At 38.7% G+C, this 18,262-nt stretch overlaps 1 protein-coding gene across 7 annotated transcripts in view; it reads left to right on the forward strand.

Annotated features, from left to right (window-relative positions):
• The window catches only part of PNPLA8 (patatin like phospholipase domain containing 8), a 67,660-nt gene that overhangs the window by 12,347 nt on the left and 37,051 nt on the right, over positions 1-18,262 (forward strand). For all 7 annotated transcript variants that reach the window (XM_039355644.1, XM_039355646.1, XM_039355645.1 and 4 more), the window contains exons 5-7: positions 2,519-2,613; positions 3,815-3,986; positions 7,702-7,759. In XM_039355644.1, the coding sequence (XP_039211578.1) occupies positions 2,519-2,613; positions 3,815-3,986; positions 7,702-7,759 (325 nt within the window). The remainder of the gene's footprint in view (positions 1-2,518; positions 2,614-3,814; positions 3,987-7,701; positions 7,760-18,262) is intronic.

Raw genomic sequence — 18,262 nt, forward strand, 5'->3', positions numbered from 1 at the left:
GACAACATCTGCCTATCTTAGGCAAAATCCAGCCTAAACAATTGGTTGGCTGTGTGATCAACCATAATAACTACAGCAACAAAAGAGGCAGCAATAATACATAATATTAATTATTAAGCATAATGATTATGAAATAATAGTGACTATATGTAATGTGTAATTATATAATATTAAAATATTATAATACTATAATATATAATAATATTAGCAGGTGCTGAGAGCACAGGGAACCTGTATTCTTTTTTGAGAGTCACCAGCTCAAACTCATCCCAATTCACATCCCCAGATCAACCCATAGCAGTTCAACCTGCCCTGATCAGTCAGAGTCGAGTTGGAGTGAATCTGAGCCACCTTATCCTTCAGATATTTGTTAGATTTTTATCCCGCCTTTATTATTCTTTAAATAAAATATGATATAATAATATAATTATGTTATTGCATTACATTATATTATGTTATATTTTAATGGAAATTTTAAGCTGAATAATCATCATATCAGCCCAATCGATAATCTTAGTGGTACATTATACTTGGAATTATTGTGGTTCCTAAGTCACCAAAGCATTTACAGCATGGATCTGAGTCAATAAAAGAAATTGGAAAGCAACTACTGCTATACAATCTCAGTCTGGTGATTATCCCAAAGTTTCTGAGCATACACATGTATGTACATGCTTGAAGGCTGGTGTAGCAGAAATTTGGTGATTTGCCCACTATTCCAGTGGAAGTATCTTCTGGGCGTATGCATGAAAATACCCAGAAGACTTTAGAAGAGTCTCAGAGAAATTGGATCAAGTCTTCACATGGTTATCCCTTCTCTGAACAGATCGAATGGGATCCTTCGCTCATCAATGAAATTTCTTTTCAAATGATTTGTATAGTCATAAAAGGCAATCACAACATGACGATCTTACACCTTTTTGTTAGCAAAATTCTCTTTAATGACTAGAAATGCTTTTTTATTTTATTTTAATGTTCTAAATTTCTTTGGTACTTTTAATGGACTACCCTAACTTGATTTGCGATGAAAAGCCACAATTAATTTAAAGATAAGATGACAAAAAGTACTCTGAGCAGATTATTTTTCTTGATAAAGAAAAATTTCCTCTATAAAATGCAGCTCTTCATATTTTGTTCAGTCATTGATTTTTTTTTGCACTAGTACCATATATTATACATTTGATATCAAAACAGAAAATAATAAAAGAAAGCAAAAACTTTGTCAGTCATAGGAAAAAAATCTTTGGATCTAATGGATTGCTATTGAAACAGAGCCTTCTGTTGTTTAGTCATCATAGCACATTGCCAAGCTTTTTATTGTAAATTATTTAAATGATATTGATTTTAATTTTTGATTTAGACTTTAATTGCATTGGTTTTACTATTACATATTATATTTTTAATTGTAAACAGCCTTGAAAGTTACATGAAAGCTAGACTATATTGATTTATCAATGAATAAACAAATGTTGTTATTCAAAATACTTTATCACTATTATGTTAATTTTTTGATATGGTTACAGAACACAGCAAAAAGATAAGCACACACTGCTAGAGAGAAATTCCCTGAAGGTGGGCTCCACATGAGTCCAAAAGCTCGGAAGACTAAACCTCTAGTCCCGATTGGATTCTGCAAAAAGATAAATGTTTGTAGGCAAATTGCACAGAATAAGAAGAAGTACATAAGACCCAAACTGGTATAGGTTTGTCTTCAATATTGACCAAAATATGTTTAATATTCTTTTATCTATTCCCTGTTAGTGAAGAGTTCTGGAAATTTTTGCTAAATGAAAATTTAATCTTGTGGAATTTTTGCTTTATACTATAGGTTTTAATTAATAAATTGTAAGTCTGTGAAGCCTACCTTCATTAAGCTAAGCTCTAGTGTGACTTATTTTTAACTAAAAATGTATAGTTTTGCAATGTTAGTTTCTTAGTCACTGGTCTGGGACATACACCACACTATCCTATTTGAATCTGCTTAGTTTGTGTAAAGCCACAGTTGTGGATTATAAGTCATTCTATCACAGCCTTCCCAAGTCTGTGCACTCTCTGTAGGAGTCAACTTCAACACCCAGAATTACCTAATTAGGAAAGTCACTACTGAATTCAGCTGGTAGCTGAAATTTCCTGCCCTTGGAAAATCCCTATGTTAGAGAAAGGCTGGGTTAACATATTATACAACCCGGTTAGTTATGGTTCATGCAATCAACCATTCTTAACCATGGCAAAGTGCTCTGTGCTCTGTGCAAATTGACACCATGTTATGCCAGTAGACAGATGTTCAGGATTGTGGATACATCAATTGGTTCATCAATAAATAGTTCAAGTCTGTTCCATTGAATTCCCAAACTGTTTTTTGGGATGGAGTGCACAGGACATATTGTGCAATAATACAGTGGAATGTTTCTGATTTAACCCTATATAATAGATTGTAAAACTTCTCCTAATGTTAAATGCTTGGTTTTTGCTTAGCAAATGATAACTTGCATAACAGCACATTTCTCATATTCTTTAGGGGCTTAGTGGCACTTCAGACTCTTCGTAAATTAGAAGAGCTCACTGGAAAGCCCATTCATCAACTTTTTGACTACATTTGTGGAGTGAGTACAGGTAAATTTTCCTGAAATACTATAATGATGGAAAAAGCCAGTTATTTCTTTTGGAAATGATACTGATGTATTGAAAATTAAAGATGGTTTAATTTTCTTTTTAGATTTACATATATCAGATTTATTGAAACCAAACAGAACAACAGAAAAGTGGTAGATTAACAAGGGAAGAAACTGAAAGGGTATCAAAGCAATCTCTTAGAGAAATACACACCAAATGGGTTGAAGACCTGGAAACAGCAGAACATATTCATCTGGAACTCCACTATGATTCAGTATTGTACTGTAGATTATCCTTGTATAAAACATGAGGAGCTAACTTCTCACACATAACAAAGTTCTGCTTCAAAGTATATGCAGGAAGGTGGGATTAAGTGTTTGTCTGCAGACTTTATATTCCTGTCCTGTCCTGTTTTGTTCCAAGACAGCAAAATAGGGTAGCTGGTTAATTTAATACACTTTGTATCACAGATATTGCAGTCCGTTCTGAATAGAGCTGGTAAGTGATGTTTCGGGTGTCACACTATAGTCTTAAACACTAGGTGGAGCTGTGCATGAATCTTTAATTATCATTTGTTGATTTTTCACAGGAATGCCTTCATTGAGATGTGCAAATCTTCGGAACAGATAATATTTATTTATTCAATTTCTATAGCTGCCCATCTCAGTCAATGACTGGGTGGCTTACAATTTAGAAAACATATTACAATTAAAACACTAGAAACATTTTAAGGATTAAAAAAATGCATATCAGCAACACTGAAAATTTTTAATGTGTAGTCCAAATATGTTGGACTACAACTCTCAAATACAAGAACACTGCTATAAAGAATAATTAGGATAACTTTGCTGGCTGAGAGTTATATCTAATATTTTTGCACAGAATGGCTATTGCAGTAGAAGCAAAGATTATGCATACTGTTTTAGTTGTTTTGGGTAGGTATGTAGGCAGAACCAGGATTTTTCTGAAGTCTTCCTTTTGAAACTACATCATAGGGTAATCCTCACTAATTTCCTGCCTTAGAATCCTGGGAATCCATGGTACTGTTTTTTTTAAGCAGGGGTAGATGGAGGAATCTCTAAAGGCCACAGAAAAGAGATTCAGGTATGCTTTATGTGGTTTGGAATCTTAGGTTGCTAATCCTTGTATAAGATGATAGTCATTTAAATTGTCATTCAAATTTATAAATATTTATTTGCAGGTGCTATATTGGCATTTATGTTGGGATTATTCCATATATCTCTGGATGAATGTGAAGACCTTTACCGGAAATTAGGAACAGATGTCTTTAAGCAAAATGTCATTGTTGGAACAGTTAAAATGGGATGGAACCATGCATTTTATGACAGTGAAATATGGGAGAAAATGCTTAAGTAAGTTAATATTAAACTATTTGCCAATCATGTTTCCTTCAGTATAATCCAATGTATAAAACAGAACTCTTTCTCTGTTATATTAAATAGATCTAAAAGATCTAAAAAAGGATAGTGTTCTTTATCATATGTGGCCCTCCTTGTTTTATTTATTGGTGGCTCCTTAAAGAACCCACACGTTTTCCTAGGCTTGTACAGTAAGTTATGTGGTCTCTTGGTAAATTCGTATTTCAGTTAAAGAGGCAACAACAGGGCAGCAACCCACCTAATACTATCATTTATCCTTGATGTAAAAATCTTTTTCTTATGGTTTTGTTGTTCTGTCATCTCTAAACCCATTTTATGGTTTAGACATTTTTAGCATAAGTAGGCAGAACGTGGAAATAATTATGATAGACACTCAGTTAACATAGGAACAAAGGAATGCATTAATCTTGTTTTTAAACATATTTACTAACTTTACAAAGGTATTGAATTATATCAGTACTCTAGCATAATGCTGTTCCTAAACCTGTGTTTCTCACCAAGGCTAGGGAGAAATTGGTCACTCCCAGGTTAGGCCTCATGAGCCTCAGAGCCTTCTACTTACAATTCCCAGTTACCTTCTATTGCTAGAATGTAATCTGGGAGGTGATGCTTTATATACTCATCCTTTAATTATTAGTTCCATCATTTAGTCATCATATGATGTCTCCTTAATTCAAACACAGATTTTGATTAATGTTGTAGAGATTTAAATCAAAAAGGTGTATTGATTCAACGCTAGCAAACTGTATGATTATATAATAATAATAATAATAATAATAATAATAATAATAATAATAATAGAAGGGACCTTGGAGGTCATCTAGTCCAACCCTCTGCCCAGGCAGGAAACCCTATACCATTTTGGACAAATGGCTGTCCAGTCTCTTCTTAAAAACTTCCAGTGTTGGAGCATTCATCGCTTCTGGAGGCAGGTTGTTCCACTGGTTAATTGTTCTAACTGTCAGGAAGTTTCTCCTTAGTTCTAGGTTGCTTCTCTCCTTGATTAGTTTCCATCCATTGCTTCTTGTCCTGCCTTCAGGCGCTTTGGAGAATAGCTTGATTCCCTCTTCTTTGTGGCAGCCCCTGAGATATTGGAACGCTGCTGTCATGTCCCCCTTTGTCCTTCTCTTCATTAAACTAGGCATACCCAATTCCAGCAGCCGTTCCTTATATGCTTTAGTCTCCAGTCCCTTAATTATCTTTGTTGCTCTTCTTTGTACTCTTTCTAGAGTCTCAACATTTTTTTTACATCACGGTGACCAAAACTGGATGCAGTATTCCAAGTGTGGCCTTACCAAGGCATTGTAAAGTGGTATTAATGCTTCACGTGATCTTGATTCTATCCCTCTGTTAATGCAGCCCAGCACTGTGTTGGCTTTTTTGGCAGCTGCAACACACTGCTGGCTCATATTTAAGTGATTGTCCACTAGGACTCCGAGATCCCTCTCACAGTTACTACTATTGAGCAAGGTATCCCCTATACTATACCTGTGCATTTGGTTTTTCTTGCCTAAATGTAGAACCTTGCTTTTTTCACCATTGAATTTCATTTTGTTAGATAGTGCCCAGTGTTCAAGTATGTCCAGATCATTCTGTATCTTAAGCCTGTCTTCTGGAGTGTTGGCTATTCCTGCCAGCTTGGTGTTGTCTGCAAATTTGATGAGTTCCCCATCTATCACCTCGTCCAAATTGTTGATGAAGATGTTGAAGAGCACTGGGCCCAGAACAGAACCCTGGGGCACCCCACTTCCCTCCATGTAGATGCGGTTCCATTGAGGACCACACGTTGAGTACAGCTGGTCAGCCAGCTATGGATTCATCTGGTGGTGATGCTGTCTAACCCGCATTTTTCTATCTTCTCAAGTAGTAGGTTGTGGTCTACTTTGTCAAATGCCTTACTGAAGTCCAAGTGAATTATATCCACAGCATTCCTCTGATCCACTAATTTTGTCACTTGGTCAAAGAATGGAATAAGATTTGTCTGGCATGATCTGTTTTTGACAAACCCATGTTGGCTTTTAGTAATGACTTTGTTTGCCTCTAGGTGTTCGCTGATTCATTGTTTGATTATCTTTTCCAGGATCTTCCCAGGTATTGAGGTCAGGCTGATAGGTCTGTAGTTTCCTGGTTCCATTTGTTTTCCTTTTTTGAAAATGGGAATTACATCAGCTCTTTTCCAGTCCTCCAGTAGTTCCCCAGTGCTCCAGGATCTTTGAAAAATATAGTTCAGTAGTTCTGAGAACACATCTGCCAGTTCCTTGAGAATCTTGGGGTGTAATCCATCTGGTCCTGGTGATTTGAACTCGTCTAGGCTGGACTGGTGCTCATTTACCATTTTTTTGCTTATCTTAACTTGTGTTTCTATTCTGTTTTTTTATGGCACTATTTTTGATAAGTTTGTTTTTTCCCTTTGTGTAAAGACAGATGCAAAAAGTGAGTTAAATAGTTCTGCTTTCTTCCTGTTGCTTGTCACCTTCTTGCCACTTTCACCTACTAATGGACCAATCATTTCCTTCACTTTTTTCTTGTTTTTTATATGTTTTTGTTATTTTTGACTTTGGTCACCAGCCTTAGTTCATTTTGAGCCTTGGCTTTTCTCACTTCATTTTTGCAGGCTCAGGCTATTTGCTGATATTCTGACTTAGTTATGTATCCCTTTTTCCACTTTCTATACTTGTCCTTTTTATCTTTCAATTGATCAGAGAGTTCTTTATGCAGCCATGCTGGTTTCTTTTGAGAGCTGTTATTTTTCCTCTTTGTTGGTATTGTGCTAGACTGGGCTTTTATTATCTCATTTTTCAAAATTTCCCAAGCTTCTTGAGTTGTTTTCCCCTTGAGGATTCTCATCCCTGGAATCCTTCGCAAGCCCTCTCTAAGTTTATTGAAATTAGCTCTCTTAAAATCCAAGACTCTAGTTTGACTGTGTTCTATTGCTTGTGCTTCCATAATGTTGAATTCCAAAATTGAATGATCACTTCCTCCCAAGGTTCCTATGGCTTCAACACCTTCTATCATTTCATCTCTGTTAGTGAGAATTAGATCCAAAATGGCTAATATCCTAGTTCCCTTCTCTACTTTTTGAGAGACAAAGTTGTCTGCTAGGTTTGCCAGGAACCTGTTTGATCTTCCACTTGGTGCAGTGTCTCCCAGTTGATGTCAGGGTATTTATTACTATTTATTTATTACATTTATTTACTGCCCATGTTGCTATTCAGAGCTATTTATGGAAATTAATTTGACAGCTCAGTTTTCTGAATATATGTCTAACTGCTATTTTTGAAAAAATAAGATTGTCACTACTTTAAAATGTACTATTTTAAAATAAACTTATCTGTCAAGAAAAGCTGGTAATATTGAAATACTCTAATGAGTTATTACTTCTTTTTGTAAAAAAAAAACCAAGAATAGTAATAGATAGTACTAAGTATAATTTTACTGAACTGATTTTAAATCCCAAAGGCATTCAGTATTTAAGTTCTTTTTTAAAAATCAAAACCATGGTATTAAAATTAAAATATGTATCATAAGCAACATAAATTATCCATTTCATAAATTGATTTTAATCAAGCTAGAGAAATGAATGCAAAAACTTGCTCCCTACCTGATTGAGAGCTATAGTTCCTAAGAGGAAAGGCAGATAGAGCAAACTCTAAAACTGTAACCTTAGCAATTTATCTGGTTTGTATAGGGAACGAATGGGATCCGATATTATGTTTGAAACGGCAAGAAATCCTAAATGTCCTAAGGTAAGTTTATTTTCCTAAGGTATTTACTATTTTCTTTGAACTTGTTGCTATTTATTTTTAATCATGTCTTACAAAGTATTGATATCCATTCTTCCTTCTCCCTCTCTTTAAAAAAAAAGATGAGCAGTTTCAAACAGTCTAGCAGGTTTTTGTATTAGTTTATAATATAAAATAAAAAGCAAATAATAGAAAAAATAGAGGGAAAAGGGAAAGGAAAAGTGTAGAACAGAAGGGGAAAAGAAAGAAAAGGCATTGACTTCTGACTCTCTTTGGTGCAGTAGAATAAGATAATAATGTCAAAACTCAACTTTTTACTTTTACATAATAATATAGTTATTATGTAAATAGCATAAACTAGCCATTCCTATAACAACAAATCTATCTAATCTGTAAAACCCAAAATCGAAGTATCATTTTTTCCCACCTCAAGCACAAAGTCCAGAAGCAGTTTCCAAGTAGAAACAAAAGTAATTGTGTTTTTTTGTTTAAATAAAGAGGCACGTGGCTGCAAAACTTTCCCTCTTGACATCAAAGCAGTCAATTTAGCCATCTCTGCTAACGTCGTCAACTTTTGCAGCAATTCATTCATTGTGGGAATCAAAATGTCCTTCCATATATATAAATATAGATAACCTTTATTGTCATTTTTTTACTGTGGGCACAACGGCACACATGAAAAATGAAGTTTAGTTGCCCGCTCTCAAAATGAAACACATACATGACACACACCTAAACATACTATATACAACATATGTATAGACCCACACTCCTACATATACATAACAAATAAATCTTAAATACTGTCCATCTTGAATATATAACGGAAGGAGGAAGCTTGACAGTTCACAAGGTTAATGCTGTATGGAATGAAACTATGGCTGAATCTGGATGTTCTGCTATGGATACCACGAAGCCTCCTCCCAGAAGGTAATGTCAGAAGTAAGTCTTCATCCTGGTTCATCCAAGCCGGGGATAAATAAGCAACATGGTGACTGCTTTGGGAAGAAGGTTACAGTTTATTGAAGAAGCAGATAGATGGTCCTTGCAAGAAGGAGCAGAGGAGAGGAAAGAGGAGTTGAGCACATGGGCAGTAGGTTTTTATTTCCCCACTAGCCTTGTTTGGAATAGTTTCCTGTTCCTGTGGCATGAACCTTGAGGCTATTTCTGAGTGTTTTTCTAGGCCTTGATATCTGTAGTTTAATCCTATTATCATATCCTGCTTCAAAGGTGATGGGGCTAATGACTCCTAGAGTTTGGGTGGGACATGCAGATTTTCTCTTTGTCTTCTTGAGTGCTCTGGCTTCAACTTTCTGATGGTTTTACATCTGCATTTGTATGGGGCTAGCTGTTGCTTGGGGCAGAGAGATAGATTTTGGGCCAGGTTTGGTTTTAAAAAATCCTTTTGAGGAAAAATATATTTTTCTGCCCTTTTAATATTTCCTTCTCTGGGCTAATTTCCCTCAGTCCCCGCTTTGTGCCTTAAGTGTGAGAATGTCACACTTATTGGCACAACATTAAAATTGATCTGGTCAAGGAGACTTGGTAGGCAAGCTTTTAAACTGTTAAGCCAAAAAAATAAGACATTAAAGGAGGCAGCAGAAAAAGATCCCTTTAGTGGCTCCCAAAAGGGGAGCTTGCACCATAAAGTTCTAAAAGTCAGGGCAAAAATTTTGTTAGGTGGAAAAGAAATTTATAGTGTCCAATATTCTGTGCCAATCATTTTCAAATGTTGGATGTCACTTTTAGCTTCCAGTCAGGTTTGCATACCTCCCAAAATTCTTCACAGCCATGGTTTTCCTTAGTACATGACCACTGGCTGCCCAATTTCAAGGGTTGTTTCCTGCCTTAGTTCTTAGTTCAGTGCATCCAGGTTTATAATGTCCAATTGAGGTTAGCCAGTATGCCAGGCTATTAAATTTTTCTTTAAATTGCACATAATGAGCTCTAGGAACCCCAATCTGAGCCCAATAGTGCAAGATATTCAGGGCTGAAGTTTGGGATCTCTTTCCTGTTGCTTCCTTAGTCAGGGCATAAGAATTGCAAATCACCTGAGGGGGCCTAGTTCCCTCCCCCTTGGAATTTTCAGGAAGTTGTGCTTGCAAAGCTTTGGTGCAATAGAGCAAAAGAATCAGCCTGGGGGGAACTTTACTAAAGGTAGGTGGAGGGGATAGACTCAATGTGATTCTGAATGGTGTGTGTGTGCATATGCAGCTATTTCTACAAAACAGGCGATACAAACATTCTGGATAAATTTTCCCTCTCACCAGATAGAAGTCCAAGGTGTTCAATACTTGTTCTGCCATCTCTCCATTAATACATTCAACTGGCTTGTTACAATACAAATGAGGCAAGAAAGAAAAGTTTACAATGAGTTTCCACCCTCCCCCCACAGTCTAATTTTCTCTTCTGAGGCTTCACATGGCACCAGTGGCTCCAGGATTCCTTCCTTCTGCAGCTCTCACAGGCATCTGGGAAATGGTATGACTTGGGAAGATGTTCCACTCAGATTGCATGGTGGCTTTTTAGTGGATGGCTGGATTCAAAACTCAATTCCATGGCTCAAATGGATGGAGGCAGCATCTGGATCTGTGTGTTCCGCTTCCAAAGGTTTGGGGGAGGATTGCAGAGCTGAAAAATACAAGAACAAGGTCTCCCCCCCCCACCTTTCTGGGTGGACTCTTCCAGGAGAGGCAGACAAAAGGTATGGAGAACAAAGGGCAAGAAAAGAATTGGAAGGGGGGGTTGCAGGCAGTTTGAAAAGGCACCAATATTGCAGTGGTCAAAGAAACAGGCAAACAAAATCTGCCTTTAACATTTTTTCTAAAATAGATCAATTATTTTAGAGATTGGAAAATGCTTATTTGTTTCAGAAAAGTTTCATAGTAGCTTCACCAATTAGTTATAGGATAAGAAAAGTAACTTAAGAAAATTATTTCCCCAAAAAGCAGACTTGAACTTCAAAAGGCTCTTGTAGATAGACACACATTTTTCAAGAAAAGGATAGATAGATAAAACCCATTTAGAACACAAATTCATTTACGACATATTGCAGAATGATTTTCCAGAGCTTGGGGCAGGACCCAGAGGCAGGACACCCCCTCCTCACTCCAAAGAGGAAATATCTTGGAAAATACAAGGGGATTGGAGGAATTTTTAAACAAGGGACAGTTAAATGATACAGAACATCCCTGTCCCTGGCAATCAAAAATTACAGGGTTAGCAGTGCAAATAACATAGATGTGTGTGGACAAGAATATCAACCTTGCTATCAAGCAAAATCAAGCTTTTAATAGTGAGTGTCACACAAAGTGGACTAATGCATAGGTGTCAGTCATAAAGAATGAGGGCAAATATGATATAGTTGTCATTCTAGAAACATAGTGGGATAAAACCCACAAATGGAACACTCAGCTAGAGGGATTTCAATTTTTTAAAAGAAACAGACCAAATAAAAGAGGAGGCAGAGCTTCTCTCTATATAAGAAATAACTACATATCTACAGAATTAGGGCACAACAATGATGGAAACTGTCTTGAATTCATTTGGATCAGTATAAAAGGGGAAAAAGGGGCACATAACTACTGCAGAATATTAGCAAATAGTCTGAGCCTGCATAGATGAGCTGAAGAAAGCTAAGGCTCAAAATGAACTAAGGCTTGTGACCACAGTCAAAAATAATAAAAAAGCAAACAGTCCAACTTATTAAAAACAGTATCATAAAAAATAGATTAGAAGCACAAGTTAAGTTAGGTAAGAAAATGGTGAGCAAGCACTTATCCAGCCTAGAAGAGTTCAAATCACCACGACCAGATGGATTACACCCCAAAGTTCTCAAGGAACTGGCATATGTGATCTCAGAACCACTGAACTATATTTTTCAAAGACCCTGGAGCACTAGGGAACTACCAGAGGACTGGAAAAGAGCTGATGTAGTTCCCCTCTTCAAAAATAAAAATAGATCTGGGAAACAACAGACCTATCAGCCTGACCTCAATACCTGGGAAGATTCTGGAAAAGATAATTAAACAAGAATCCACGAACACCTAGAGGCAAACAAAGTCATTACTAAAAGCCAACGTGGGTTTGTCAAAAATAGATCATGCTAGACCAGTGGTTCTCAACCTGTGGGTCGGGACCCCAATTGGGGTCGAAGGACCATTTCACAAGGGTCGCCAAACAAGGCTGTCCGCCATTTTTTCCCCCTTTTCTTTGGCCATGCCCCTGGCACCCGGTGATGTATAAATGGTTGGGGGTCACCACAACATGGGGAACTGTACTATGGGATCACGGCATTAGAAAGGTTGAGAACCACTGGGCTAGTCACATCTTACTGCATTCTTTGACCCAGTTACAAAATTAGTGGACTAGAGGAATGCTGTGGATATAATTTTTTTGGACTTCAGTAAGGCATTTGATAAGGTTCGTATAGGGTTTCCTGCCTGAGCAGGGGGTTGGACTAGATGACCTCCAAGGTTCCTTCCAACTTTATTATATATTATTAAATGCAAGAGTGAAATCTTTCTAGCAGATGAACTTAAAATATTCCCTCCTGCTAACTTTAGGCTGTTCTTGAGAGTACACAGAGAGAACGAGGAAAACAAACAAACACAATTTTTTTTCTTCACTCTGTTTGTTGGCCAGACAAACAGAGTGAGGTTTTCCCTTTTTGTGGCTTATTTTAAGCAGAAATTCTAGCAGAATTTAAAATTCTTTTTTCTTTGGATTTGAAACAGTTAACAGTCACATTTACCTCTCACACACAGACTTTGACAAATATATATACACAAAGACAAGAGAACAGAAAAGGAAACAAGTCTTAGTTTTACACATCCTAGTCATTCCCACCATAAATTTCAGATAACTCAAGTTAGGGAAGGCACACATTTTAAACATAGCACGTGGTTGCATAGAGGAGAGAGAGAGAGAGAGAGAGAGAGAGAGAGAGAGAGAGAGAGAGAATCACTATTTCTTATTTTCCCTTTTAAGTAGCCAAATTGGTTTCCCAGCAAAGCCCTAAGCAAAGTCTATTTTTACCTATCTCTTTTTCATACCGGACTGGACAGGTAGCTGATTCCTGTCCCAGGCTTCAAGCAAGCTCTCAACTGGGAAACCTACCTTAGCCCGTGAATTGGAACCTCCCATGCTTCTTCTTACTTCTATAACAGGATTTTCCTCTAACGCTAAAGGGCACTGTATGCCGGAAGCCTCCTTGTGAGACTTCCTCCTTCCACCATGGTTTTGTGGGTCCAAAAAGGGGATTCACGGAGCACTCTGGATCCCTCTTAGAGTACGTGGGCTCCTTGAGGGATCCACCACGTTTTCAGACCAAAAAAGGGTCTGCAGAGACACTTCTGGTTCCTCCCTCAGAAGGTACAGGTTACTCTCCGACCGGCCGGCTTCACGCCACTGTTTTGCGGACCTCGAATGTCCGTGAAGACCTCTGCTTGCTTTCAGAGGTAAGTGGCCGCTCCTAGCCCGAGGCTTAATTTCCTAACTTTGCTTTGCTTACAGGGCCTTACCAGCTAGTTGCCCAAATCCAATTCTTTCATTCACTCATTCCATTTCATTTTCATACAGCCTCTCCCTTTTCCCTAACAAAAGGTTCTGTGCTCTGACCAAACCCCCATGCTTTCCAGGTTCTCCCAATTAAACAGACCCTTTCTGGGGCTAGGAAAGACCAGAAGGAGCAAAATCCAACTGTGATTGGGAAACAAAAAAAAGTCTTCTCGCTCACACAAACAGAAATACACACATTTCTTTGTTCCCCTGGGCTTTAAACTTAAAATTTAGAGGTACTCACCTTCACCTTCTTTCCAAAGCAGCCCTTGAGCTCAGACTCTCAAAACTCCCTTTACTACCCTAGCTCCACATGGGCAAGGCCTGGGAAACCCATCCACAGACACAAGGGGGTCTGCTGACAAAAGATAGGGCTTACCAGTCTCAGTCCTTTGGAGAGGTTGGAGTCCCAATCTGGGGTGCCAAATTGTCAGAAGTAAGTTTTCATCCTGGTTCATCCAAGCCAGGGATAAATAAACAACATGGCGACTGCTTTGGGAAGAAGGTTACAGTTTATTGAAGAAGCAGAAAGATGGTCCTTGCAAGAAAGAGCAGAGGAGAGGAAAGAGGAGTTGAGCACATGGGCAGTAGGTTTTTATATCCCCTCTAGCCTTGTTTGGAATAGTTTCCTGTTCCTGTGGCATGAACCTTGAGGCTATTTCTGAGTGTTTTTCTAGGCCTTGATATCTGTAGTTTAATCCTATTATCATATCCTGCTTCACAGGTGATGGGGCTAATGACTCCTAGAATTTGGGTGGGGTATGCAGATTTTCTCTTTGTCTTCTTGAGTGCTCTGGCTTCAACTTTCTGATGGTTTTACATCTGCATTTGTATGGGGCTAGCTGTTGCTTGGGGCAGAGAGATAGATTTTGGGCCAGGTTTGGTTTTATAAAATCCTTTTGAGGAAAAATATATTTTTCTGCCCTTTTAATATTTCCTTCTCTGGGCTAACTTCCCTCAGTAACAAAGAAAACAGATTGTGAAGAGGATGTGTAGTGTCCCAGATAATCTTACGGACTCTGCTCAAGCAACGCTTCTGTGGTATGTCCTGGATGGGAGGGAAAGAACTGCCAATGATCTTTTCGGCCATTCTTACCACTCTCTGCACCGCCTTCCTGTCTGAAGCAGTGATGCTGTATGACAGGATGCTCTTGATCGTCCCCCTGTAGAAAGTGGTCAGGACAGGGGAAGGAAGATGTGCTTTTCGTGCTTTTCTCATCAAAGTTCCATTTTTTTCCAAGTCTTTTTCCATTAAACCCAAAATAAAAGTTTCTGGTTTTATCTTTGTATTCACTTTAAGAATCTTCTGTATTAGCATATGAATCCTACTCCAATATGTCTTTGGTTTATCACATATCCACCATAAATGATAAAAAGTCCCATCTTTATATTTGAATTTCCAACATTCATTTGAAATACCTTTAAACATTCTTGACAACTTGTCTGGTGTTAAATACCACTTTATAATTTAGTGTAACTTTTAAATCTTTCATCGACATAATCTCCCATTGTTCAAGCATTACATTATATCCAAAGTTCCTTGGCCACTGAATTATGCAATGCTTTACATATGCATTTTCAAAATTCAAATTCAATAACAATTTATAGACCTTAGCAATAATATGTTTATATTAGGATTTCCAATTCATTTTTAACGAAGTCAAACCCATAACTTTTTATCTAATTTAAATCTTTCTTTCAATTGTAAACATGTAAACCAATGGCAGATATGTCCTTCTTATTCTAACTCCTCCTCAGACTTGAGAATTGGATCACCAAAATTTAAAGATATTATTTCACACAGCCTGTCCAATCAGAAGCAAGTAAAAACGGAACTATTTCTCCCCCTCCTCACAACAGGATCAAAACACCATTTAGGCCAGTGGTTCTCAACCTTCCTAATGCCGTGACCCTTTAATACAATTCCTTATGTTGTGGTGACCCCAACCATAAAATTATTTTCGTTGCTACTTCATAACTGTAATTTTGTTACTGTTACGAATCGTAATGTAAATATCTGATAATCAGGATCAGACTCTAGAGTAGACTCCAGAAGATAGAACTATCCAACAAAAGGAATTCCACAATTACAGGTAGTCCTCAACTTACGACCATGATTGAACCGAACATTTCTGTTGCTAAGCAAGGCAGTTGTTAAGTGAGTTGCACCCATTTTACAACCTTTCTTGCTGCACTTGTTAAGTGAATCACTGCAGTTATTAAGTTAGGAACACAGTTGTTAAATGAATCTGGCTTCCCCATTGACCTTGCTTGTCAAAAGATTGCTAAAAATAATCACATGACCCTGGGACACTGCAACCATCATAAATACAGGCCAGTTGCTAAGCATCCACATTTTGATCACATGACCAATTGAAGGAAAAGCAGCAAGAGAATGGAAGAAAGGAAAAGGTTTATACATAAAAAATCAGAACCCCTGTAACATTTTGTGGATGAAGTGAGGAGTTACGTGACTACTTTTTCATGGAAGTTTCCCAAAACAGAAGGATACGACTTTACAGTTGTCCCAGATTCCAGTGATTTCATTCCCTCCTTCCAACATTTTCACCTTCCACTGAACGTACTTGATTCTCATCTAAATGTTTTTTGACAAGTCCCTCTCTCAATGCATTTCCTTTTTCCTAACAATTTCTGGCAGTGGAGTATACACTTCCCCAATCAGAGCCTCGCCTTTGGATCCCGACCAAGTGGGAGGCAGAATAAAAGGAAGCCATTTAAAGGCGGGAGGAGGGAAAATCCCAAAGTTGGCTTGCTCCCAATTCATGACGAAAAAGGCAAAGGGAAGTTTGCAATTTGGGCTGGCAAGCTGACTTGCTGGCTTTCTCGCCTGCGCCAACTCCCTTCTCTTCGCTTGCAGCCGGGCGATTCCGAGTTTAAGCGCAGCTCCTAGCAATCCCGAGGAAAATCCCATGGATGGGGGTGGGGAGACTCAATTAAGGTGCTTGTAACCCCCCCACGCAAGGGCAGAGACCAACCCCACGAATGGCCATCCTGGCTCATGCCCGCGCAAAGCAGCAACTCAAGATCTAGACGGGGGGGGGGGTTCAACAGAAAGGAGGTGAGCGAGTGAACAACACCTCGGATGCACCAGCCTGTCTTCTGCTGCCCACAGCAGCCCCCCTCCCTCACAAGCCACTATTCATTTTTAGCAGCTGGAGATCTGATTTTGCCAACTAAAAATAAAAATACTCGGGGATTGGGGGGCGCAGGAGAGAGAGAGGGGGGGTACCAAGTCTGCACCTTGTTCTAAGAATGCGCTTTCCAGTGTTTTTTTTTTTAAAAAAGCTAAGATTTTTTTAAAAATACAATCCAAAAGCACTATTTAAAAAAGCAATTGCACTGAATGCATCAAGGCGAGCTGGCGGAAAGAAAAGATGATCGCCGGAGCTTTTATTCACAGACACCAGATTTTTTTCCCCCAGATCATAAAATGTCCATTCCTCCCTCCAAAAGGGAGGGAATCAAAATACAAAAGGAATCCACCCCCACGGCAAAGCCCTCCGGCGTGCTGATTCCACAGCTAACAACCCTTCCTTCCCTCCCTCCCTCCCTCCCTCCTTCCTCCTCCTGCCTCACCCCCCTAACTCCCTGCCAGTCCATCTCCCCTCTTCCACCAAAGCGCGAGCGACTGCACGCAAGCGCGATCTGGAGCAGCTCCGCCGGCTTCACAGATTCCCGGGAAGATACGTCACGGATGCCAATGTTCGGGCCGTGGCTTCTGATTGGTGAAAAGGCTGGGAGAAGGTGGGCTGAGTCGTTGGCTCTTGCTAGCTCTACCTGAGAGGCGGGGAGTTGCTCCTTTGATGCTTTAAGTCTTACCATTCTCTGTGTTGTTTTTATCCGCCTGGAGACGGATAGAGGAGCAGTGTCTCAGTTCCTAAGACCATCGGAAATATATGTTTTACGATGGTCTTAGGCGACCCCTGTGAAAGGGTCATTTGACCCCCAAAGGGGTCACGGCCCACAAGTTGAGAACCGCTGATTTAGGCAGTCTTTATTTTAAAGGCAAAGAAGTTCAGCAGAGTCAGTTAAAGATATAAAATCCTCTAGAAAATTGAAGTCCAGAAATTTTAAAAGTAGTTTCCACAACCCCTCAAATATCGGAATATTGCTATCATTTCTCCCCTCGTCATTCACTAGACTAGCCATGCCCAGTTTTTGTAACTGTTCATATGTTTTAGCCTCCAGTCTTCTAATCATCTTTGTTGCTCTTCTCGGCACTTTTTCTAGAGTCTCAACTTCTTTTTTATAGTGTGGAGACCAAAATTGGTTGCAGTATTCTAGGTGTGGTCTTACTAAGGCTTTATAGGGTACCTCACCTGATCTTGATTGAATCCCTCTGTTAATGCAACTTAAGATTGCATTGGCTTTTTTGGCTGCTGCTGCACACTGTTGACTCATATTTAATTGATTGTCCACTAAGACTCCAAGATCCCTTTCACAGTTGCTGCTATTGAGCCTGATTTCACCCAATCTATATGTGTACTTTTGATTTTTCTTGCCTAAGTGTAAGACTTTACTTTTCTCTATGTTGAATTTCATTTTGTTAAATAGGGCCCAGTATTCAAGTCTGTCAAAATCCCTCTGGATCTTGAGCCTATCATAGGGGGTTGGCTATTCCTGCCAACTTAGTGTCATCTGCAAATTTGATATGTTCCCTTTCTATTCCCTCATCTGGGTCGTTTATGAAGATGTTGAAGAGTACTGGGTGTAGGACAGAACCTTGTGGTACCCCACTGTTTACTTCCCTCCATGTAGACATAGTACCATTAAGGACTACTCTTTGAGTGTGGTTTGTCAGCCAGTTAAAAATCCATCTGATGGTAATACTGTCTATCCCACTTTTTTAAAGCTTTCCAAGAAGTAGGTTGTGGTCTACTTTGTCACATGCCTTGCTGAAGTCCAAGTATACCATGTCCACAGCAT

Source organism: Crotalus tigris, unplaced genomic scaffold, assembly GCF_016545835.1.
Source record: "Crotalus tigris isolate CLP2741 ecotype Arizona unplaced genomic scaffold, ASM1654583v1 scf7180000018715.8119751781:844558, whole genome shotgun sequence".
NCBI classification, from domain to species: Eukaryota; Metazoa; Chordata; class Lepidosauria; order Squamata; family Viperidae; genus Crotalus; species Crotalus tigris.